The 27,231-nt window shown below is 35.5% G+C and overlaps 1 protein-coding gene across 2 annotated transcripts in view; it reads left to right on the top strand.

Annotated features, from left to right (window-relative positions):
- The window catches only part of ARIH1 (ariadne RBR E3 ubiquitin protein ligase 1), a 98,533-nt gene that overhangs the window by 42,178 nt on the left and 29,124 nt on the right, over positions 1–27,231 (top strand). For both annotated transcript variants that reach the window (XM_068963391.1, XM_068963392.1), the window contains 2 exons: positions 2,441–2,508; positions 20,787–20,931. In XM_068963391.1, the coding sequence (XP_068819492.1) occupies positions 2,441–2,508; positions 20,787–20,931 (213 nt within the window). The remainder of the gene's footprint in view (positions 1–2,440; positions 2,509–20,786; positions 20,932–27,231) is intronic.

Genomic DNA, 27,231 nt, shown 5'->3' with positions numbered 1-27,231 from the left:
CCAGTATCCTTTATCTAATTTCCTCAGTATCCTTCTGGGGAAAATTTTATGGCATGTACCTAAATAAAGTATGTACATTTTTTTTTTAGGTCTTTATTGAATTTGTTACAGTATTGCTTCTGTTTTATGTTTTGGTTTCTTGGCCAAGAGTCATGTGGAATCTTAGCTCCCTGACCAGGGATCGAACCTGCATCCACTGCATTGGAAAGCGAAGTCTTAACCACTGTACAGCCAGGGAATTCCCTGTAATTTGGTTTTTTGGCCCTGAGGCCTGTGGTATCTTAGCTCCCCAACCAGGAATTGAACTTGCTTGCCCAGCATGAGAAGGTGAAGTCTTAACCACTGGACTGCCAGGGAGGTCCCTGTGTACATTACTAAACGAACACTTACACCTACACAGAAATTTTTGAACAGCCCAAACCAGAAAGATTGCCATGTTTTCTTCATCCTGGGGGACCACTGGCCTAATGTTCTGAATCCCTTTGGCAACAAGCAAGTTTAGGGGTGGAACCTAGGAATCTGTCTTTTAATAGAACATTCCATAGTTATTTTTGAAGAATCAATAAAGCAGGTTTGGAAACTCTGGACGAGACCAGTTTTTGATGTGGGATCTCAAACACAGAAAAGGCACTTAACAATATTAGGTCAAAGAGGGCATTTCCCCACCTCTCCCATTTTTCTCTTTGCAAGTTGAGACTTAACAGTTCCTGAAAAGTTTTTCCCAGTGGCAGAGAATGTATAGTGTTTTGGATGTCCCAAAGTTATAGTTACAAAATCCCAGTGAGTACTACTAAATTTCCCTAATTGGTGGGATTATTGCCCTTATTTTAAATATGACTGAATAACTATTTCAGTTATAGGCAAGTGAAAGTTGCTCAGTCCTATCCGACTCTTTGTGATGCCATGGAATTCTCCAGTCCAGAGTACTGGAGTGAGTAGCCGTTCCCTTCTCCGAGGGATCTTCCCAACCCAGGGATTGAACCCAGATCTCCTGCATTGCAGGTGGATTCTTTACCAGCTGAGTCACAAGGGAAGCCTACAATCCTATTGTAAAAGAGCTGGATATGTGATAAAATCTATATTCTGTACAAATATTATAATTTAGAGTGAGCTAATAGGTTTCTTTTCACCTATTCTTATAGACTGACAGTGTTTTTCTCAAATGATGTGTTGAAGGAAGATTCTTAAGGAAGTCTGAGTCTAAGAAGTAAGGAATACCTAGATGGATTAGCAAAATGTGCTTGGAGCAGAGGGTTGGGACTTACAATATCTGCATCTTTGGCTTTTTTGCCAAAGGTTAGTCGGACACAACTTAGCAACTAAACAACAGCAGCAGTGTGGATGTCTGTGAATTTTTGTGACAAATGGTATTACTAAGAATAATTGATAGGGATTCTTTCATGACATTTTTATACAGGATTGCTTTTAAACTAAATCAGTAATGTGTGTTATTAATTCAGCCGTGTCCAACTCTTTTGAGACCCTGTGGACTGCAGCTTGCCATGCTTCTCTGTTCATGAATTCTCCAGGCAAGAATACTGAAGTGGGTTGCCATTCCCTTCTCCAGGGCATCTTCCAGATCCAGGGATCAAACCCAGGTCTCCTGCATTGCAGGCGGATTCTTTGCCGTCTGAGCCACCAGGGAAGCCCAAACACTTACTGTGCCGGAACATTGCTGTCTAACTATGGTTTATATGCAGAGACCGTTTTTGAAATGTTACTTGATATAATAAAATCATACATAAAGTACAGATAAGCAGACTCAGGTTTGAATTTCACTTTTGACCTTGTAACTAGCTCTGGTGTCTTTGAATAAGTTGGATTTCCTTCATCTTCTAGGCCCCATCATCTTACTGAGATAAAACTGTTCACTAGTTTCACGGAAAATGGGAGGGTCTGTGACATCACTGCATGATGATGGGGCAGTAGACTTTGGACTCTGTGGTTTCCTTTGAGAAATGAAATAGTGATTACAGATGATACTCTATAAAATATTTCATAGTACAGATGTTTTGTCTTTTTCATTAAGTGTGGGCCTTTTGAATTAAAAATGGTTTGGACTGATTATAGCTATTCAGTACGTAAAATATTAGAAACTTTATTGATTTACAATGTGTTGATGTGGCAGTCTGTTAAATCTAATTGCAAAAAAGTTCACTTTATTAGTGCTTGATTTAATACAGTAGTTTTTCATTTAATTTCTTCTTGGCTTATTGTGAATTCTGCTTTAGAATCTCATAGAAACATGACATTAGTGTGACAAACTATTTGTAAATAGTCTTGCTCTTAAAATGTTGTATTTTCTTAGGGGAATAAAGAAATACCTTAGGAAAAGTAATTTGGGTGGGGTGTTATAGAAGAGTAAATTCAACCTAAAAAATTCACTAAATGTCAATAAGTGCTATTACCTTAAAATGACTTTTTTCCCCCCCTTCTTTAGAATCCAGCAACTATCACAAGAATACTCCTTAGCCACTTCAATTGGGATAAAGAGAAGCTAATGGAAAGGTAAGGAACTATATTGTGAGCTTTATACTTAGAAGTAATTATGGAAAGCCTGTTGAACTGAGTTTATGAGACACAAGTAAGGGATTGATTTATATACTTCGTGAACAAACCCATGTATGAATAGTATTTGCTTTGATATATTCCCCATGTTTAAGTTTGCAATAAACCTAATGTTAAGGGAACTCAGGCTTGTTTCTTCTTTTACTTTGGAGGTGAGGTGTGGGGACTCTGCTTCAATATCTTCTATAATACATCCCCTTGAGTACTGAGAACTAAAAGTAGGTGTTTTGTTTTTTGTTTGTTTTTCAAGGACTTAATATATTAGAACACATGAATAAGATCTTCCTTTAATTACTTAAAACTTTCTTGCCCATAAACTTTCTTCTGTAGGCATAATAGTGACATTTCTTCAATAAATATAAAGAAGTTGCTCAGGGTATCCTTACCACTAAAACAGCTGTTTGGAGTGGTTCTCTGGTTTCAGTGCATGACTAAATCCCATTGGGCATTTTCTCTCTGGAGATGTTTCTGGTTGTAAAGGCAAGAAATTACAAGGACTAGAGAATGACAGTAATACTGCCTTCTTTATCTTTTTGTCTTTCTTAGATTGGAAATTTGGAGCACTTGGTAATAGAATGAGAGCTGTTACTTATTCTATCAGTCTAAAACCAGCAGTTCTAATTTTAATTTTAAAACTACATATAGTTTTTGTTACAACCTGAGAATCCAAGTATTATGAAAAATAAATGGAAAATATTTCCTGTGTGACTTTAGAATCAAAAACGCTTTGCAAAACATGTTAATTAATACCAACAATATTATGAAGTTTCTCACATCTTGCACCCCAATACAATTTAATAGTAACAGCAATAATTGTTAATTATTGAGCCCTCTGTGCCAGGCATTATTTCATTTCATCTTAGTGATAGCTTTATGGAGCTACAAATTACCATCCCCACTTAATAGTTGTAAGACTTAGAGCTTCATATATTTGTATGAGTTTTGTAACACAAGGAGTTAACACTTAAACTCAGATTTGTTGGACTCCAAAGCTTATGTTCTTAGATACATACTGTTGAACTTTCCCAGGTGCTTGAAGAATAAAATGCTCCTTGACTAGTGTGGTGGGTTTTTTCCCCCCTGTTTTTGCATGGATCTGACCTTTTATGAAAAAAATCAGTGGTACTTTTAATTTTGGTCAAGTTTGTTTTCAAACTTACTGTATGACAGCTCTGTTAGGAAAAAGGTAGGTTTCATTGTTTACATCTGATACTCCTCTGCTGAGCTAGACTTATTTATAGTTTGTTTCTTATCAGTGTATCTCTCTAAAGGCATTCTCAAATTTGCCCTGCAGCATTGCTGACACTGTTGAAAGCATTCTTCAATTAAATACTGTACTTAAGTATGAATTGAAATAGGTGTCTTCTGGAAACTTCTAGTATGTATGAACATTTCAGTTTCTCCTTGTAATTCCAGTTTTTGTTTTGTATATTCTGGACTTGTAAATCTTTTGTGTTTTTAAATCAGTGTGCAGTACCTTTTTGTCTCACATAATGTTTCACATTATATCCTATGTTGTCTGGTGGTAGCACTGCTATACTTTATTTTGTAATTACTAATAAGTTTAGATTTAGTTACTAATTTCCTTGATTTGTGCTTTATATTTACTGTGTTTTCTGTTGGGTTATTTGGCTTGATCAAGTTTCCTTTCCCTTTGTTCCCCCCTAATAATTTCAGAGTTGTATGTTTTATTTCAGTTTTTTAAATGATCACCCTTATAGTTTGTATATGCATGCTTAACTATAAGTTTATAACAGTATACTATTTATATTCGTGTCCTACACAAGACAAAAACTGTAGCATAATTTTCTTCTCTGTCCTCCCCTCTTCCTCTCTCAGTTGGATAAGTTGATATTTTGAAGTTTTCATTTAATGTTAAGCATTTTTACTGTTAGTATATTTAACTTTTTTGTTTTTTGGCTAAAATTTTTGTTTCATCCCACTGTTTTCTCCATATTTACTTTTTCCCCCCTCCAGAATAATACATTCTTCAGTGCTCTAAGAGAAATTCTTTTTTTTTTAATTGGAAGATAATTATTTTACAATATGGTGCCGGCCTCTGCCACACATCAGCACGAATAGGATGTAGGCATACATGTGTCCCCTCCCTCAAGAGAAATTCTTAACAGTTTGAAATTGTGGAGTAAGTTTGGAAAATATAGCTAGTTGCACACTTTAAGTCTGAGGACTCATGTTTTTAGTTTGGGAAATCCTTACCTATTATTTGTTTAATATTACCTTTTTTCCATTCTCTTGTTGCTTTCTAGAATTCCTGTTGGTTATATGTTGAAACTTCTGGATCTCTTTTCCACCTTTTAAAAAAATGCTTCTTCTGTACTTGCCTCTTTACTTTGGTCTGTGAAAGTTCTTCAGGTTTACCTTTAATTCACTAACTTGTTTTTCTTACTGCATCAGCTGTTTAGCCATCTTGAATTGTTTAACAGTATCCAACTTATTCATTTTAATAACTTTATTCTTGTTTTGTGGGTGCTGTCTCTCTAGGCTGGTGTCAATAAATAAACTTAGAGTTTAAAATATGTATTGGTATTTGTGTATCCTTCAGAGTATATTATTTTCAAAATGGTCACATTCTGGGCTATAATACATTCCAAGAAAAATTGATACATCGCTTCTGTTTTCACACTTGCAAAAAAACTCAGAATCCAAAATTGAAATTACTAAAAGTTAGAACTAAATAATGGCAGGTCAGATATGGAATGTGGCTGAAGAGATACAGTGAAATTTATAGTCAGTATCTATAAAAAAAAGATAATTAGGGAGAAAACAAACTGAACCTTTGAAACAGAAAGTTAGAAAAGTATATAAAATAAACTCAGAGAGTAGAATAGTTATTTAAGATAAAAACAGCATTAGTGAACTAAGAAACAGAAATAAACTGACCTTTGAAATGGATAAAGGGAAGTAAGAGAATGAGAAAACAAGACCTATGCAAAAGATACCTGTTACCTGAAATACATAAAGAATTCTTGGAACTCAGTAGTAGGATAAAGACTCAATTTTAAAGTGGGCAAAAATCTTAATACTTACCTTATCAGAGAAGAGATATTTAACATCACATATCATCATTAGGGTACTGCTCATTAATATGGGATTGTCAAAATTACCACCACACACCTTGGTTAGAGTGACCAAAATCCAGAAAATACCACCCAGTACTGATGAGGATGTGGAGCAGCAGGAACTCTCATTCATTGCTGTTGGGAATGCAAAATGGTCCAGCCACCCTGCTTCCAGTTTGGAAGTTTCTTACCATATAATCCAGTCACGCATCTTAATAGTTACCCAAATGAGTTGAAAACTTGTGCCCACCAAAACCTGCACATGGGTATTCACAGCATCTGTATTCATACTTGCTAAAACTTGGAAGCAACGGATATGTTCTGCAGTCAGTGAATGGATGAACGGACTGTGGCACATCCAGGCAATGGAATATATCATTGCTAAAACGAAGTGAGCTATCAAGCCATGAAAAGACATGAAGGAACCTTAAATGAGTATTGGTAAGTGGAAGAAACCAGTCTGGAAAAGTTGCATACTGTTTGATCCCAAGTGTATAACATTCTGGAAAAGGCAAAATTATGTAAATAATGAAAAGATCAGTCGTTGCCAGAGGTTAGAGGGATCCAAAAGAACCTTTTGGGCAGTGAAAGTGTTCTTTATGAAACTGTTACGATAAGTATATGTCAAGTATACATTTATCTAAATGCATTGAATGTTCAGCACCAAACCTGACACCTAATGTAAACTGTGGGTGACAATGATGTGTCAATGTAGGTTCATTGCATCAAATGTACCACTCTTATGTGAGATGTTGACGGAGGGGGTGGTTGTGTGTGTGTAGTGGCAGGGGTTATATAGGAAACCTCTGTACTTTCAACTTTGAGCTTAAAATTGCTCTTTAAAAAAGGTCAAGTTTATTTTGAAAAAGAGGGAAATAAATCATTGTAAATCATTGGCAAATGTGATTAGGGTAAGAGGAAGAGGCACAAATAAACAATGTTGAAAATAATGTATAATTATGGTTAGGAAAACATATTTCAGAAGTTTTATTTAATACTGTGTATACCACCACGGGGCTTCCCTGGTCTCAGGTGGTAAAGAATCTGCCTGCAATGTGGGAGACCTATGTTCCATCCCTGGGTCGGGGAGATCCCCTGGAGAAGGGAATGGCAACCCACTCTAGTATTCTTACCTGGAAAATCCAATGGGCTGAGGAGCCTGGTGCATTACAGTCCATGTAGTCTCAGAGCCGGACACAACTGAGTGACTACACACTTAGACCACTTATACCATTACATTTGAAAGCTCAGAGAGGAAATTAGCCGTCTCCCAAAGAAAAAAGTAGGAAGACAACTGTAGGAAAAGGTAAATACGCTAGAAGATCCCTCTCCTTTCCCAAAAAGCACCAGATGATTTTATGTTCACGTTCTATCTCAATAAACCTTTCAGGAGCTACTAGTTCCTACTGAAAATTATTGTAGAATGTTAAAAAAGATAAGGCATCATTATTTCATGTTAGTCAAATCAGAATAAATCTGGTTATGATATTTGACAAAGACAGCATAAGAAAACTACATTTGTTATGAACATAGCTTTTGATTTCATGAATAAAAAATAATTGAAATAATAATGGTCTAGTAGGATTTCTCCTAAGAATGTGAGAATGGGTCACCTTTAGGAAAAAACTTGTCTGTAGCATTTACTACTTTTAACAGGTTGATGAAGAGAAGCCAAAAGGTAGTTATAAATGTCAGCAATGTATTAATAATATTGTGTATTTACCCCTGAGTCAGAAAATTTTTTTTGCAAACTAAGAAGGTAATTTCTTAGATTAATAAAGGATATCAACTAATAACCTATAGCAAAACTATACTTAATTTTGAAATATTAGAAATGTGCCAGTTAAAATCAAACAAGGTTATTGACAGTCACCACCATTTAAATGTGTTGGGAGTTCTAATACATAAAATAGTACATGGAAAATTAAATAAGTGGCATGAAGATTGTTTTGGGTATGTGAGGATTATGGATTTTTAAAAATTCTTTATGTTTTTTTGTATTCTGTGAATTTCCCTCAATATTTGCAGAAAAACTTTATAACAAAATAATTATTTAATTCAGAAAATACACATTTATTTGTAATGAAAGCACTTTTCCGTAAGAAAGAAAGAAAGACTTCTCTGGTGGTCCAGTGGTTAAGACTCTGCGCTTCCAGTGCTAGAGGCGTGAATTTGATCCCTGATCAAAGACCTAAGATCACATGTGCTGCACAGCATGACCCAAAGAAAATAAAACATTAAAAATAATTCTTTTAATTAGAAAAGAAATTCATACAAGAGAAATTCTGTGAAGACAATATAATCATTACCTAGGAGACTCAAGACAATCAATAGGTAAACTATTAAAGCACATAGAAAGTACCTAAGAATCTTTGTAAATGCCAGTGCCTGGGCCCTTTCCCATTCTTAGCTCTCCTCTCACCCCATTAATAGCCTTGAAGAATGAAAAGAAACACGGAGTTATAAGGAGGCTCAGCTTCAGTGACACTGTGCGTCTCCCAGTTCTCAAGTATAACAGTGAAAGTTACTTGTATGATAATCTTACAATATTTAGGATCCCAGGAATCACAAGCAAAGATAGATAATATGGGCAGTAAATTTTGTTACATAGCATTAGAAAAAGATCTTGTTTTCCAGTTGGTGACACAAAGTGAATTCAAGTATTATTTCTGTTCATTTTGACATACTTAAAGATGATTCTTACCTTGGTAAAAATTGTGAAGTTTTAAATTTCTTCCTCTCTCTTTTCTATATACTAAGCATATCAATATTTCTTGTGTTTATTAGTGAGCCATAGTCCACGTCCTGGAGGAGGGAATCCATAGTCCAGCAACAGCAATATAGGTATAAATAGAATCTTAACAATAATTCTTCTTACTTGCCTCCTGGACTTCCAGTCCACAACTTAAACAGATCTGTCCTGACCCTAAACATGAGTGACTTATTCTTTTGAAAAATAAATTTTGGTGAAGGTGGGGAGGGGCTGGTAGACAAGGGACCGTTTTAACTTCCTGGTCTCTTTTGTGTCTTGTAGCAGCTTTCCAGACTTTTGCCATTTTCTTTCTTACCCAGCATTCTGCTTTTTAACTCTGCACATTTCTTTTCTGTTTTACAAATTAGATAGAATTTTCTTTATTCATTAGGCTTCTTCCCATGATCCTCCAGGTGAACAAATCAGAGACTAAGAAGTACAGCAATAACAAGTCTGTCTTTCTTTAAGGCCAACCTTTCCATCTGGGCTTTGAGTCTGTCATAATTTTTGTGGGATGTTGCTTTCATTATTTCATTTGTTATCTTGAACTGTCTCCTTTTCTGGTATATCAGTTAGGGTTTTTAGTTGGAAGCAAACTGAGAAGTTAAGTGGAAAAGACATTACATATTGAGAATCAGCCATGAAGTCTGAGTTCAGGAAAATGCCAAACTATTTTAATGGAAGAGCTGTTGCTGGTGCCGTTGGCACAGGCCTCACAGCTTGTAGCATCAAATATTGAGCGTGTGACACCATGACTAGTAATTCTGCTATTGCAGTCTTTGAAAATTGAGTATCTCCTTACCTCTGATAGAGCAAATTTCTTGTTGAAGAACACTTGTGTCCAGCTCTTCACGACCCATGTACCACAGTCCACCAGGCTCCTCTGTCCATGGGATATTTGAGTGTTTTGTCATTTCCTACTTCAGGGGATCTTCCCAACCCATGGATCAAGCTAGAGTTCCTTGTGTAGAAAATAACTCACTAATCTTTTATTCCTAGCACTTAACACAATTCCTAACATATATAGTGTTTAGTAAATACTTTAAATTCAGCCCTTTCTAGCTTTTGTTTTTCTTCAGTAGAACTTTTATTTAACGTATGACTTGCATATAAATCAGATTTCAGTTTGTCAGGAGTTTGAGAGAAATCCACCTACCACCACCACCCTGTGCCAAATTAAGCTCCTTTACAGTTACTAGCAGGTAACAAGTTGGTATCTTTTCTGCAGCTCAGATTTCTTTTCTTATGTTTTGTTAAATTTTAAAACTCATTGTAGTCAGTAATATATAAGGTGAAAGTTAGTTAATAAGTTAACTGGCCTGTCTGAAGTAAGGAGCAGTACGGGTGGCTGATGACTACTCTTAATGGACAGGTGTGATCAAAGAACCTTAAAAATGGATATCAGTCTTTTCCACCCTATGTTGCAAATAGCTTTCCGCTTTTCATTCTGAAACATTAACACCCATTTAGTAATTAAGTATGGGGGTTAGCCCTTGTACCTTATTGTGATAGTATGTAGCTTTCCTTAACCGCATTAATAATAGTGTATTGTTTCACAGTTAACTGCTAGAATGTGAAAGTAAAGTTGGTTTGTCAGATGGCAGACTTTTGTGATAGCATTAATCACTGTTCTACAGTATAGCAGAGTTTCCTCTTCAAACAACTCAGGTGTTAGTGGGGAGCAGTGTATAGAAAGCAGCAAATGTATTGTCTTATTATTGCTATTGTGGTTAAGAATTTATTGATGAGATAGCATTTGATTGGACTTAGAAGGTCAGGGGAATGTGAGAACCTGGGTGTTACGGGTTCAGAAAATAGTGTTGGTATCGGGGGTGTAACATATGTTGAATGGTAATTGAGATTTACATGAAAAATAGAGAGGAAATGATTGGATGTGTTTAGTGGAAAGTACATTTTAGAAGACCTTGAATGCTTAGCAAAACTAACAGTATGAGCTGATTGAAAGCAGGAAGACCAATTGGAAGACTATTTCAATAATACAGATAAAAGAGAAATGTTGGCTTGACTTAGGTTGGTGACAGTTAATTGAAAGCAGATGGAAGAGATCCGAAGAAGTTTAACAGGAAATAAAGGAGACTGGAAAACTTCAGGGAATCATTCCATCCACTAAATAGAATAACAAAGAATATCTGATAATTAGTAAAATAAGAATTAGAGGGTTAAAACCCAAGAGAACATGGAAATCTAGGCAAATGAGCCAAGCACCCCGGTCTGCTGTGCCCTAGAGGCATATGCTGATCCAGAAGAGGCAGCCAGGAGACTGAACTGTGGTTTTTGTTGGCCTTTGGTTAGTGGGAGGAAAGTTGGAGTTCTCATCCCACCAAGAATGAGGATTAGGTAAACTAGCTCTCCTAAAGACTGAAGATAGTATTCAGGTCATCTGAGTGGCCCAGAAAAACCTCAGGCCTTGAAGTTGAATTAAGATGGTTCCAGACTGTTAATGTACCCAGACACCTGACAGAACCAAGTATAAATTTTTTCTAGGGAAAAGCAGCAAGGCCTCAAACTACTTCCTCAAATTATTTTTTATAATTGAAGTATACTAACTTGAGATTCTAGATATTAGAATTAGTCACACTAAATTAGTAAACTAAAATAGGTATGCTCTCATCAGGGAATTAGAATGTATGAGCTATCATACAGATTTGGAAGAAAAAAAAAGCTTATTAAAATAAGCAAAATTAATTCAGTGAATTAGTTTAACAGCTAAACAGGTTTAGTGTACTGTTAGATTGGTGCAAAAGTAATTGAAGTTTTGGATCCTGAATTTTAAATCATTGTAACTAGACTCAAACACATGTTCGTATTTATTAATCAAAATAGGAACTGTTACAATCAACACGTTTTTGCCAATGAGAAATAAATTTGTTTATTCCTGTAGCATAAAACTCCATGTGTTATGAGTTGATGAACTCTTGGAAAGCATTTTCTGCTTCCTGCTGGTTGTGGAAACATTTTCTCTGCAAAAACTTGTCGAGGTGCTTGAGGAAGTGGCCATTGGTTGGTAAGAGGTCACGTAAATATGGCTGAGGCAAAACTGTATGCAGTTCGTTCTGTTTTGAAGCCTTGGTTGTACGGCGTGTGGTCAGGCATTGCCATGGAGAAGAATTGGGCCCCTTCTGTTTACCAGTGCTGGCTGCAGGCATTGCAGTTTTAGGTGCATCTCATTGATTTGCTGAGCATACATCTCAGATGTAATGGTTTCACCGGGATTCAGAAAGCTGTGGTGGACCAGACTGGCAGCAGACCATGGAGCAGTGACCATGATCTGTTTTTGGTGCAGGTTTGGCTTTGGGAAGTGCTTTGCGGCTTCTTCACTGTTCAGCCACTGGTCTGGTTGTCACCTGTTGTATAAAATCCACTTTTCATCGTACTTTGCAGTCAGATCAAGAAATGGTTTGTTGTTGTGTAGAATAAGAGAAGACACTGCAAAATGATGATTTATAGTCAGCTTATGAGGCACCCACTTACCATACTTTTTCACCTTTCCAGTTTGCTTCAAATGCCAATTGACCATAGAATGATTGATGATGAGTTCTTTGGCACCTTATCCCGTAGTTTTAAGAGGATCAGCATCGATGATGGCGCTCTCAGTTGGTCATTGTCACCTTCTGATGGCCAGCCACTGTACTCCTTATCTTCAAGGCTTTCATTTCCTTTGCATAACTTCTTGAACCACCACAGCACTGTACATTCCTTAGCAGTTCCTGGGCCAGATGCATTGTTGATATTGTGAGTTGTAAGTTTGAACTTGAATAAAATCACTCGAATTTTCTTTTTGTCTAACATCATTTCTGCAATGTAAAATACATATAAAATAAGTAGCAAGCAATAAGTCATTAACAAAAAACATAAAGGAAGAACTGTGCATTAAAATGATGTATAACATAAAAAAACATAAACACATTTATTTAAGAATGTATTCCAATATCAAATTGCAAATTTCAGCTGTGCAAAATGCAATTACTTTTGCACCAACCTATTTTTGATTTAATAGGAAATCAAAACAGTATTCAGAATTATGCACACATACTGACTGATGGAAAATACGCAAGAGAAGAAACATAAAAGATACAACAAGAAGATCTCCATTGAATTTAGAAAAAGAAGAGAAAATAGGGCAGAGGTGATATTTGAAGGTTTAATGATTGATTTTTCTGGATTGGTAAGAAATTTTAACTGTTGCCATGCAAAATAATATTCGTTGGAAGGACTGATGTTGAAGCTGAAACTCCAATACTTTGGCCACCTGATGTGAAGAGCTGACTCACTGGAAAAGACCCTGATGCTGGGAAAGGTTCAAGGCGGGAGGAGAAGGGGACAAAAGAGGATGAGATGGTTGGATGGCATCACTGACTCAATGGACACGAGTTTGAGTAAACTCCAGGAGTTGATGATGGATAGGGAGGCCTGGCGTGCTGCAGTCCATGGGGTTGCAAAGAGTTGGACACAAATGAGTGACCGAATTGAACTGACTGATGCATAATAAAATGCTGTTTTATTGATTCTAAGATGTAGTTTTTCACACCTTAGATACCTGTCTGAAATCTAAATGTATCTTTCAGTTGATGACACCTTACAGTCCAACAAGATTGATAATTTGACTTATGTGAAAAATTTCCCATTGTACTTTCTGGTAAGATCATTAATTTTGGTGCCAAAGCATTTTATGAAATATGGTAAAAAGAAATCTACATTTTAAAACATCATAGTAAACCTATAAACATAAACAGACAATCATAAAAGCAGTAAGGTACAAGAAAGATGACTTACAAAAAGTGAAACTGTGTGTGTATATAATGTATGTAGAGGAAAAAATAGAAATTGAAAGTATACATTACATTCTTCCAGAGGATAGCTGACTGCCCAATACTAAAAGTGGAATTGATGGTAGGGTGATCCCTCAGTAGATGAAAGAAAATAAGTGCTAATCTAGAATACTGTAATCATGGAAATGTGTTCAGAAACAGTGCTATCTTTTAAAATTAATATTAAAGTGGCTCTATGTTGTGCTTAGCATTTGTGTTTTTTTAAGCCAACATTTCAAATTCTATCCATGTTTATTAAAGTTTCAAATATTCATAAGTGCTATTTAAGCAACTATTAGAATGTTAAGGGAAAATAATTATAGACTGCTGCCTAATTTGTGCTAAAACATGTATAAATACATGTAAAGTGCATGTGTAAGAATAGTAATGAGCTAAGCATTCATCTTAAGTCTCAAGTTAATGAGCTAGATATGTCAAATAGAAAAAGAAGAACAAAATAAATTCAGAGAGAATATGTACAAGAAGAGATGCTAGGGGAGACTTTAATGAAATGGAAAAGAAACATACAGGAAAGGGATCAAGAAGACAAAAGATGAGATTAGTCAAGAAAAGAAAGAACAAATAACCAATATACGTAATGAATGTCCCTTTGAATCCTAAGATACTTAAAAAAAGATACTGTTAATATCTAAGTTGAAATTTTACATGAAATGGATAAATTCTTAGGAATTTGCAATTTACAAAAATTTACATAAGAAAGAGAAAACCCTTATGGGGTTATAATTGTGAAGTGAAACTTTCAATAAAGTCCAAGTCCAGATTGGATACACTGGAAACTTTGACCAACATTTAATGAGACAGAAATTCTAACCTTATAATATGTAACTTTATATTCTTTTAGAAAACAGAAAAAGAGTTTGCTCCACCTTCTTGAAGCTATCACAACCTTGATACTAAAGCCCAAAGGAAAATTACATGTCAGTTTCTATCATATACATAGATGCTAAGAGAAGCAAAACCCCCAAATATTTGCAAATTGAATCCAGCAGTACATAAAAACAATTAATAATCTGGCACGGCCAAGATTTATCCCAGAAATGGTAGGTTGGTTTAACTTGAAACAGTTTAATATGGTCACTTGAACAAATAAATGAGAATAATATTTCAGTAGATGCAGAGGAGCAGATGCTAAAAATGAGCAATTATTCATGATTTTTAAAAAGAAACACCATTAGCAAAGTAGGCAGAAAAGGAAACTTTCTTAATCTAAAAATCTATAAAAGCATCTGTAGGAGATATAGTTCATGATGAAATGTTGAAAATATTTCCCTTTTATATGGAGTTCAAGACATGGGTGTCTGTTATCTTTGCTCATATTCAACATTATACTGAAGGAGATCCTAGCCAGTAGTATACCAATAATAATAAAGTATAGTGGTTGTAAGGCAGATACTAGACAGGTAATAATCATTGATATGAATGGTATATATTGTAAATCCAAAGGAATCTACAGATAAGTTGTTAAATGATTTTAGAATTATAAAAATTTATTTTTCAATTAGCAGCAATACAATTGCATATCTTTGACCCAATAATTCCACTCCCAGGTATACAGGGAAAAATAAGCATGTCTAAATTGAAAGTTATATATAAGTGTGTTCATAGCATTGTTACCATATGAGCCACAAGCTACAAAACAACTCAGGCGTGTATAAATAGGTAACTCTGGTATATTTATATAATTCAGGAATGAAAAGTAAAATAGCGCAACAACCGACTGCACAGATGAATCTTAAAAACATTATATTTAGTGAAAGGAAAACAAATTGAACAGAATACCTAGCCTCAATATGGTTCTGTTTATATGAAATTCAAAAACAGGCAAAAATAAGTTACATTGTTTGAGGGTGGATATTTAGGTGGTAAAATGGAGTAGTGATTATCTCTTGTGGGGAGAGCTTGTTACCGAAAAAGAGGTGTTTACTGCTAAGTCACTTCAGTCGTGTCCAACTCTGTGTGACCCCATAGACGGCAGGGTTTCTAAAGTACTAGCAATGTTCTAGCTCCTGACCTGGATTGTATGATCCCCTCCTCCATCGCCTTATTCCCTGAATTCTTATCACATTTACTGTAATAGTGGCTTTTAAGAAAAACTCATGATGACAAAATTATTGACATGGTAAACAATGATGCCAGTCATTTGGAATTCAAGAAGACTTACTAGCCAGCTATATATATACTTCTATAACCAGACTTAGTTTTTAAGTGGTAATTGTTCCTGCCGTGAAATTTAATTCATATTACTTGATATATTTCACATATTCAAGGAAAATGAAAAATTAAGATTGAAATATTCTGGAGAGTTGGCTGATTAAGTGCCAGTTTCTTAACTGTATTTCTGAAAACATACTGAATGACTTCCCTGGTGGTCCAGTGGCTAAGAATCCCTGCTTCCAGTGCATGAGGGCACAGGTTTGATGCCTGGTTGGGGAACTCAGATCCCACACACCACACACATACTGAATGAACAGAAAGAACTATAAGGTGAGGGTTTATAATCTCTACTGAAGACCCTCTCACATTGCTCTTCTAACTTATTTTGCTGCACTGCACGGCTTGCAGAATCCTACTTTCCCAACCAGGGATCTAATGATGCTCCAGCATTGAGAGCATGAAGTCCTAACCCCTAGACTGTCAGGGAATCCCCAGCCCTGCTAACAATCTTAATCCGGAAAAATCTAGGCCTTGTGAGAGATGGAGTGGGGATACTGTAATCATCATGCCCTTGCCCCACTGAAGAAAGTCCGGACTGAAGGAAAAGAGCAACACTGCCATTCTGTTTTTCTCAAAAGGATAGATTTTGTAGGAAAGGAAGATAGTATTGTTTTATGATAATCTTTGCAGCTGTGTACTGGAGTCAGTGAAGCAGAGAGAAATACTGTGTTAACTCATTAAGCAAGGTACTTGAACTAAATTGCCTTACATTGAATTAGTCTCTCTTCATCTTGGTCTGTTTTGACCAGCAAGGATGTACGTAAAAACCAGCAAACTGAAGGAACTTTCAAATATGTAGTGACCCAGGTATACAAAGTCTAAGAAGTTAAGAATCCACGTATATTCTTGAGCGTGAAAGTGAAGTTGCTCAGTCATGTCCAACTCTTCGCCACCCCATCGACTGTAGCCTCCCAGGGTTCTCAGTCCATGGGATTTTCCAGGCAAGAGTACTGGAGTGGGTTGTCATTTCCTTCTCCAGGGGATCTTCCCGACCCAGGGATCGAACCCGGGTCTCCTGCATTGTAGACAGATGCTTTACCCTCCAGTTAGTTCAGTTCAGTTCAGTCACTCAGTTGTGTCCGACTCTTTGTGACCCTATGAATCGCAGCACGCCAGGCCTCCCTGTCCATCACCAACTCCTGGAGTTCATTCAGACTCAGGTCCATCGAGTCAGTGATGCCATCCAGCCATCTCATCCTCTGTCGTCCCCTTTTCCTCCTGCCCCCAATCCCTCCCAACATCAGAGTCTTTTCCAATGAGTCAAGTAGTCCTTATAAAACTGTCATGATTAGCAGGTTGAAAAAAAAGCTTCTCTGTTCTTTTAAGAAGATTAAGCAATAGACTTTGAGATATGGGATCAAAGATAAACTGATGAAATAACAGAACAAGATAAAAGGAAGCTGACAGAACTAAGTGGGGGCAAAAAGGGACAAGCAGCAATCTTGGAGAAGTTAACTCATTATTGACCAGAGACACATTAATATGACTTTTGTCACCTGAACGTTACTGACGGGAGACCTTTCAAGTATTCACTTGCATAACAACTTGCAGGCCACAGGTGTTTTCTGCAAAAATCCCCTGGTTAGTGTATTGAAAGCATGTTGGCAATAGCCAGAAATAGAGCAGGTACTATGGAAAAGGAAGACATGTAAGAGAAGAAAAGGACAAAGAAGGAATTAATAGATGGTAGGCAAGGAGGACAAATGAACAAAGATTGGGTGTAAATCCAGCAGGTCTTAATAGCTAAAAGCTCTTGAAATAATTACTACCTGAATTGGCATTTCGAAAGAGAGTTAAATGCTAAGATCAACCCTATAGAACTATACTTCAAGAATGAAGAAACCTTGAATATATGTTAGTTGAAAAATGATTTGAATTATAAAATGAGAATTATTTTTACTAAAGACTTCAGTAACAACAGGTACCAGAAGAAATGGAGGTTGTCATGGGTAGGATTTTTGCTAAAATGAGCATTTGAATACAGTTAAACATTTTAGGGACTTCCCTGGTGGTTCAGTGGTTAAGAATCCACCTTGCAACGCAGGGGACATGGATTTGATCCCTGGTCACATGCCACAGAGAGCTAAGCCCTCGTGCTGCAACCACTGACCTCTGGCACCGCGGTGAAGGATCCTGCATGACACAGCAGGAGATCCACGTGCCAAAACTAAGGCCTGAGGCAGGCCAATAAATTTTTTAAAACCCAACATTTTAATTATGTTTAAGTAATTAGGGCTGTCAGGCTTAGGAAATAGAAAGCAGTTTTTACTGTTCTTGAAAGGAAAGCTATGTAATGTAAAAACAGTGTAATTAGTGAAAAAATTATGTAAAATGGTAATCAACTGGGAAGAGTTCCGGGAAGTTCCAACCTAAACTATAGAGTTAAGTGTAGGATATTACATAAGGACAATCAAATTATTATTTACAATTGGCAAAATTGGTTTAAATACCCATTTTAAGGTATGCTCTATAAAAATATTTAGACTTCAGTATCTTTCCAAATAACCATAGCAAAGTCTTTGGTGGACAGAGCATGTGATGAATAAAAATAAAAACAAATTTTAAAATGTTATATTTCTGTAAAATGGGGCTTAATTAAATGAAGAAAATTTCTTGGCCTGCCTGCTATGACCAGCAATATGAGTTGATTTTTTTAGTTCTCCATTCTGTTTACCTGGGCTGTATTTGAAAGTTATTTGCCTTATAGAATGGACCGGAAACTATAAACTATAATATATTGCTATCTTTAAGAAATATTCCTAAATAAAGAAATTCAGATTTATTATCTTTTTATTCTCTAAAAAGAAATTGAACGCTTATAGATACTAGGGCTACTATAGTAATAAAATAGTCCTCATGGGGTTTACATTCTAGTAGGAAAAACATAAAATAGTGATTACAGGAATGGCAATGCACTCCAGTATTCTTGCCTGGAGAATTCCATGGACAGAGGAGCCTGGTGAGCTATAGCTCACAGGGTCACAAAGAGTTGGACACAACTGAGCTACTTTCACTTTATCTTTTGCAGGAAAAACATAAATAGTGATTACAGGGTTAGTAATGTGATTTGTTACACAGGAGTACAAAATACTGTGAGGATGTAATACAAGGGAGCCTTACCTAATTTGAAGAAGAGGAGCTGTCAAAGATGATTTATTTAACGAGATGAGGTTTAAATTGATAGGTAAAAGGAAGTGTTTCAGTAGTTGAAACACCCTTCAGTAGTGGCTAGCCATTTGGCTTAAAGTTAAATGGAACCCCTGCTTTCTTCTTACTGCACAAAAATAATTTCCATGTAAATCAAAAGTTTTAATGGAAACAGTTTAAAGGAAAGGCCTAAATCATGAGTGAATTTCTATAGTCTTTGCATATAGAGATAATTTTTAAGAAGTTTATGAAATCCATAAATCACAACAGGGTAAGTTTGCCTACAGAAAAATTAAAACTGGCAGTTAAACACCATTAAACAATATTGAGAGGCAAGTTAGAAACTGGGAAGAAGGCAGTCCATAAAACAAAGGATTACTCTTCATTTACTCGCTGAACTCATAAACTAATAGCAGTATCTTCACAGAAAAATATATTCAGCTTCACTAATAAAGAAATACAAGTATAGATATATCCCCCCCCCCATCAGATGGGGCAGGATTTTAATCTAGGATTGTCTGTATGTGGAACATCTCTAAATATCTTTCAGTATAAGGTTGGTTAAGTATATTACAGTATATACCTACAGAGAAATATTATGCAACAGTGAAAAGTAATGTAACCCCATACTCATGGACAGAGGTGTGGTTACATATGGTTTAGTGAAGAAAGCAGGTAATAAGCCTGGAATATGAGATTATATCAAATGTGCACGTCTGTTTGTATTTGCATAGAATGCTATCTAGACTGTTCATCGAAGTATTAGTTGTTAATTTTCAAGTTTTGGATGCCTGGAGTTTGAGTTTTCTTGTGTCCACAAATTTTTTTTTTTTTTAATAAAAAACAAGGGGTTAATTGGTATACTTATTCATATTTAGTATTTTCTTCATATGTTTCAACTTTTCAGATAAAACATATCTTAGGTGTTTTTCAAAGATAACTTTGGTAGAAAAGCATTTGATTTATCTGCTCTATATATTTTGATTAGCTGAATAATCAGAGACAACTTCATATGCGTTCCCCTTTTATATTAATAATATGTTGATATTTTGATTGATAACATGACCATTTCATTGGCCCATAATTGTAGTCAAAGCATTTATAAAAGGATATTTATTTGTCTTTAGAGAGTGATGGTAGTTCTCATGAGTGATGTTCTGGGATGCAGTAAATGCTTTGACACAATGCCTGAACAAGACTTTCATGAAAACTATTGGGAAACTCTTTTGAGTATTGATAATTTTTTATCAGTCAAGAAAATTGAAGTTATTTAAGCCTGTACTTAAAAAGTAAATTGATCATATTCCATGTTAACATTTTTGCTTATTAAATTGAAAGTTTTTTCTTCAATCTGTTGCTTTTCCGTTTAGAATATTAAGATATTTCAGGAGAGCAAAGACCATGTCCTAACTGGATTAATGGGAAACATTGTGCTAAGTATTTACCCCTGTCTTCTGTCAAGAAGTTTACAGTTTAGTTGAAACTCTCTAGCTAGTCCTTGCAATACTGTGCTGTTGATATGTTAGTGAACTACTTCTGTAAATATAGATACATACTTTATTTGAAAAAAAATCAATGTATAGGTTATTTGATATAAAAACTTTTAAAGATAAACTTTTTTGTTTTCCCCTTCTTCCCCTACCCTAATAAATTAATTATTTTCAAAGAATATTTAGAAAGCAAGTCTTTTGTAGAAAGAGACACATGTAGTAGTTTAATTTTTAAATGAGTTGTGGGATAAAGTATGCCTTGTAGGTAGTTTACTTGCTAATATATTTAAACTGGTAGAACTAAAATTATTAATAAAATTAATTCATTGGTATAAAATATAGCCTAGCCTATTAAATATTAAAACACACTCTTCATAAGGTACCATTAGAGGTAAAACAAATTTTATTCTTAGATTTCAGTTTTAGTTCTGTTAATATACTAATATCTTCTCAGGATAGAAACAAAGTAAAAAATGTTAAAATAGCAAAAATTCGATGTGTTTACCTATACATATACTTCTGTTTGCTACAGTTTGTAGCCATACAACACATTTTCTCTGAGCAAGAAAGGATATGGTCTTGGTTTAGTTCACTTCATTGCTTTTCCCTGTAGAAAATCAGGTTTTTCAGAGCTCTAACAGTGTGCTGTTGCAGGGCTCTCATCCTTTCTGTTTAAATAATGCAGGTACTTTGATGGAAACCTGGAGAAGCTCTTTGCTGAGTGTCATGTAATTAATCCAAGTAAAAAGTCTCGAACACGCCAGATGAATACAAGGTCATCAGCACAGGATATGCCTTGTCAGATCTGCTACTTGAACTACCCTAACTCGGTGAGTATCTGGTAGTTTAAGGCCAGCACTGCTGACTCTCTACTTTAGAGGATAAATTGACTTTTCATTATTTCAACAAAGGCAGTTCTGGGAGTCTGGGATTGTAGCAAAGCAGTAACCTATCCATATATTAAGAATAAAGAGTGAGAGCTTGTCTCTCAGCCCCTCCCCATCCCCATTTGCTTTTTAAAGCTGCAATTTGTCCAAGTTGTTATTACACACCTATATCTTTTTACTTTACCTCTATGGGAGAATTGTGTAATAGGTAGGCAGCAAATAGAATTATTTTTATCCAAATTAAAACAGATTTAAAACTAAGTTTTTAGAATATCCAAAACACTTATAAAATGTCTTTAATGCTATTTAACTAGAGAGCTTTCAGGACTCTTCTTAAAAGATTTTCACACATACAGATCCATTCCAACAGTGATTCTTTAGTACGTGTATCCCTCCTAAAACCTATTGTATTTAGAGGATTTACTGTAATTATCTAGTGAAGAAGTGTTATGCTTAAATAAACACAATCTTCCTATGAAAGCACTTTATTAGTAACCATAAGAAAATTACATTTGTGGCCAAAAAAATGTATTTAGTTACTCAGAATTCACCTCTTAAAGATGTTTAAAGATATCTAAGGCTAATTTAATTCTACAACAATTATAACCATCTTGTTCATATTCTCTACTGTAACAGTTAGGCAGCTTTTCCTAGTAATTAGTATATACCAGATCTTTGTTGCCAGTATTGTATATTTTAACATATTGAAGGTTTTTTTGTTATCAATCTTAGAATTTGACATGTGTACCTTTAAACATTCTCATTTGAAGGAAATTAGTTTGTTCGCACACACAAACGCTTAGAAGAGTTTTTTAAAGAAAGTTAGTTATATGCTCTTAGAGAGGTGGAAAATCAGAGTTAAAATTAGTAGGAGCATTTCCCTGGTGGCCCAGTGCTCAGGACTCCTCATTCCCAGTGCAGGGGGCACAGGTTTGATCCCTGGTCAGGGAACTGAGTTTGCATATGCCACATGATATGGCCTAAAAAATAAATCGATTGATTAAATTTAAAATTTTCAGTCAAAAAATTTCAGTAGCTAAAATACTAAATTGAATTTCCAGATTCTCAAGTCATTCTTAATTTATTTTCAGATTTAAAAAAAAGTTTTTGGCCTTACCATGGGGCATGCAGGATCTTATTTTCCTGACCAGGGATCAAATCCTTGTCCCCGACAGTGGAAGCATGGAATTTTAACCTCTGGAGTGCCAGGGGAAGTACCCCATATTCTCAGTCATAGCTGTAACACTAGCTTTTTGGCTTTGGGTAATAAATGATTTAATCTGCCTGAGTCTCAGTTTTTTTTAACCTTTCAAATAAATTGAATAAAATATTGTTTCAGATCTCTGTCAGCCTGAAACTATATTCATTTCCCTCTACCTAAATCACAATCCTAACTTAAGTATTTAAAAAGAATAATCAGCACTACTATTGAAAATACATTAGTTTTGTGTTTTGACCATTTTATTATCTTTCTTTAACAGATTCTCTTTGCCAGTTGACATTTGTATAGTGTATGTAGTTTATAAATGGTCCTTTGAGGTAATACTAAGACTCAAAGTTTGTTCCGGATTATATGAGGTTTCCTTATTCCTTGGCATTTCCCTTCCTGCTTTCTTACAGCCAGCTCCTCTTAGTGTAAACCTTAAATGTAAGTACTGAAACTAGCTGCTCACAAATAACCGCTATAACTTTCTCAATGCCCTTGGTATTGTCTGACAGTCTGAACAAATTAGAATTGAAAATCATAAGTAGATATTTGCAGTGTGGATTGTGCTATACTTATAACTGATAGTGGAGGAAACACTCTTCATTTATTCAGCAGACTCGGCACTATTCTAAATGTTAGAAACAATGGAGAATAAAGGCATAATTTACAGGTCAACTGGGCAAATAAGTAAAATGACATAGAAAAATGGTAAGAGCTTTGGTAGGGCATGGTACTGAGGGGACATATTGGAGAGACACCTAACCCAATTTTGGATCAGGGAGACTTCCCACTGACATTGACATTTGAATTAACCTCTGAAGGTGTGGTAGGTAGGGCAACAGGGAGTATAGCAATACAGAAACCAGAGGAAGAAAATGCAATACCAAGAGTGGTAAACAGTGCTAGCTTCAGAGAAAGTAATTGAAAGGTGAGTTTGGAATTAGCAACAAGAAGTTGACTGATGATCCTGAAAAGTAATTTTAAGTATTATGGTAAGACGGGAAACCAAACTACATGAGCTAAAGAGTCATTGACTTGAAGGTGGGAAAGGAAGTAGAAGCAATAAACATAAATGACTCTTTCAAAGGAAGTTTGGCCATGTAAGTGACAGGGCAAGAAAGCAAACAGCAACATTGGTTGGAAAGTAAGTTAAAAGTGTCATGGAAACTGTGCCAGGTGTTAGGAAAAAGTAATCACGGTGAAACTAGGACTTCTTTTCTCAGTTTTTGGGCTAATAAAGGATAATTTTATCAGTTTTGCAAGTGAGTGTCACCTGAGATTCTTTATTCAGGCTTTATTAATCGGATGAATGGTTACTTTACTTACATTATTTACCTAACTCCCATGTATCAATTTCCACTATTCTTCAAACACTGATAACTTGCCTTTTATTATTGTTTATCTTCAATACTTTTATCCTTCTAGAAAGCAACTTTGCTTTATATAGTGCCACATGAAAACAGGTTTTTAAGTAAATGCTTCTGACAGCTTAGTTTATAAACTTGATACTTTGGAGCTATTTTGGGTGGTCTCTTCTTTAAAAACAATTTCCTGAGATTTTGGAACACTCTTTTAAGTTCAGAGATTCCTCCTCTGTCCCCCTACCCACTTGTGTTGTGTCCAGTTCAGGAATTTCTTAGCCTTGGCAACAGTTACTTTATGTAATAATATTATTTTCAATCAAAGCATAAGATTTAGCTCTACTAGGAAATATAGCTTGAGCTATCATAACTTTTTTATGAAGTAAATCATTTTATACTTTCTAAGAATAAGGTATATTAAATAGATAAAAGCAAAATTGAAGATTGTGAGAGTTGCCACCCTCTTTTTGCTTTACCTTTGAACATGTTTGTGTGATTTATTTTTCTAATTTATGTTGTTTAGTCTTGTTATCTGTTTAATTTAAAAAGTTATTGGAAAGGGGGAAAAAACCTTTGTTTTTGTCTTTTTGTGTTATCTTAAAAGCGCCCTGGTGTAAAAGTCCCCCAAAGCAGAGGTATTACCTATAGAGATCACTGAGTAACCATTGTGACCTTTAATCTGTCAGTCTTTGTAAAAAAGAGGAAAGCACATGAGGGTGTGTTTTTGTTTTTAGGTTATGAATAAAACATTTTAGAATTATTGATAATGACTTTATTATATTTGTTCTTTATAGAATGCACCCTCATTATAATATCAAAAATCAAATACTCTCCTTTAGTAATCTGACAATAGGTTAGTGCCGGATCGCCTTCATTGTTGTGAGCAGTATTAAGAATAGATTCTTTTTATTTCTCAGATCATTTGTTTTTGGATGAGAGTATTGATTTCCCAAATGTTTATCTTCACTTATTTTGTGACTCAGGTAGAATCATTGTCACTCTCTGAATAGTAACATATTTTAACCTTGATATTTTCCATGTTATTTGGTCTGTAAAACTAGTATCAGGACTCTGAACTTTTTCTTTCCCAGCTACTTTCCAAGCATATTTTATATAGTTGGTATGCTATAATATTGCATCTTATTTGCATTTATATCTCATAAGCAACATCAGAAATTTTGTAAGCATATTTCAAATAACAGCTAATTAGAAAATCTTATAGAATTTAAAATGCCGCTTTAATAAGAGCCACAAAATGAATAAAAGAGCTAGGAATAAACTTGGCAAGAAATATGAAAGACCTATATGAAGGAAAGGGGAGATAAATGAATGACAGGTATTTGGAAAGATAGAATATTAGTGAAGTAAAGCAAAGACTAGATTGATGAGGGTGGAGAGGAAGCTAGTCTTACCAAATTCAGAAATAGGCAGCAGTACAGTAAAGCAGAATAGAGTCAAGTACTGTTTAGTTGCTCAGTCGTGTCCGACTCTTTGCCACCCCATGGACTGTAGCCTGCTAGGCTCCTCTGTCCATGGGATTTCCCAGGCAAGAACTGGAGTGGGTTACCATTTCCTTCTCCAGGGAATCTTCGTGACCCAGGGATCAGACTTGGATCTCTTGAATTGGCAGGCGGATTCTTTATCAGTGAGCCACCAGAGAAGCCAGATTCAAGTATATTTGTGGAGAATTTAATATACAACAGAGGCGGCATTTCCTTTAAGAAGGGTTATTTAATAAATGGTGTTGGAACAACTCGATAGCCGTCTGGAAACTTAGATTTATGCCTTACTCCTTATATCAAAATTATTCTGGTGGTCCAGAAGTTAAGAATCTGCCTGCCAGTTTAGGGGACATGGATTTGATCCCTGGTCTGGGAAGATTCCACATGCCATGGGGCAACTAAGCCTGTGATCTGTAACTACTGGAGCTCTCACACCCTAGAACCTATGCTCCACAACAAGAGAAGCCACCGCACTGAAAAGTCCTTGCACTGCAACTAGAGAGTAGCCCTGGCTTGCTGCAGCTAGAGATGCCTGTGCTCAGCGACAAAGACCCAGTGCAGTACCCCCCCCCCCCCAAAAAAACACAACTGTAATTTTTTTTTCCAGGTTTAAAAATTTATTTGCACATATTGAAACAAAATAATCTTTTAACTAGTTTCCCTTTTGTATGTCTTTTAATTTATTTTTTTTATTGAAGGATGATTGCTTTACAGAATTTTGTTGTTTTCTGTCAAACTTCAACATGAATCAGCCACAGATATACATATATCCCCTTCCATTTGAATCTCCCTCCCATCTTCTGCCCCATCCCACCCCTCTAGATTGATACAGAGTCCCTGTTTGAGTTTCCTGAGCCATACAGCAGATTCCTGTTAGGTGTCTATTTTACATATGGTAATGTAAGTTTCCATGTTACTCTTTCCATACATCTCTTCCTCTCCTCCCCTCCCCTCATGTCCATAAGTCTGTCACAACTTTTTTTAACTTAAGAAGAAACTAATTTAGAGTCCATGAATTCTAAAGCTGATACATTTTGCTGTATATGAATAAAGAGGTTCTGCACAGTAGTGAAATGTATTGAAACTGGGAGAAAATATTTTCTACACTTCTAAACAGTCAATTTTCTAAATAAGTAAAAACAAAACAGTAAAACATTTAGAAAAAATGCCCAGAGGAAAATTTGGCAAAATAGGTGAGGAAAATACACAGAAAAATATACAGCCTTAAATCTTGTTTCAGATTTTTAAGGTTCACTCAAAAGAAGAAATTAAAATCAAAACTGTTGGTAGTTCATTTTCACCTGTTACTGGCAAAAATCAAGGAGTTTAAGTGTTTAGGCATGGGTGTGAGAAGGTTTTCTTCAATACCGTAAATTGCAACAACCTCTTTGTAATAATCGAAATGTATACTGTTAGAATTTCACTTGTATAAATTTTTCCTGATACACATTCATTTGATCGCAAAGATAATAAAGAAAACCAAGTTACAGAAGAAAGTTTGTGATACTTCTACCATATATTGGAAATAGTGATTACTTCTGGGTAGAGAAGTAGAGGACAAGGTAGAGAAAGATGGAGATAAGGGAGACTTTTTTTTTTTTAAACATAAACTCATATTGTTAAATAATTGTCTTTAACTATGGCCTATATTCAGAGAAGGCAGTGGCACCCCACTCTAGTACTCTTGCCTGGAAAATCCTGTGGACGGAGGAGCCTGGTGTAGGCTGCAGTCCATGGGGTCGCTAGGAGTTGGATATGACTGAGCGACTTCCCTTTCACTTTTCACTTGCATGCATTGGAGAAGGAAATGGCAACCCATTCCAGTGTTCTTGCCTGGAGAATCCCAGGGATGGGAGAGCCTGGTGGGCTGCCATCTCTGGGGTCTCACAGAGTCGGACACGACTGAAGTGACTTAGCAGCAGCAGCAGCAGCATAGCCTATATTATATTAATTTAAAAAGAATTAGGTAGTAAATATAGTAAAATATTTTTAAAGTAAAATATGATAACCATGTTTGTCTTTTGAAAATGTAGTCCTCTACACTCTTAATATTAAAGTACCTGCTTTTAATATCCCATTATAGAATATAATAAGGTTAATTTAACCAGCCATCCAATTGAAGGTATTTCAGATCATATAAGTAGTATCACATTAGGCCAAAATGTTAATATTA

The sequence above is a fragment of the Capricornis sumatraensis genome, chromosome 2 (assembly GCF_032405125.1).
Source record: "Capricornis sumatraensis isolate serow.1 chromosome 2, serow.2, whole genome shotgun sequence".
NCBI lineage: Eukaryota > Metazoa > Chordata > Mammalia > Artiodactyla > Bovidae > Capricornis > Capricornis sumatraensis.
The sequence above is the reverse complement of the archived record's forward strand: the minus strand, read 5'-3'. Positions and strand labels throughout refer to the sequence as shown.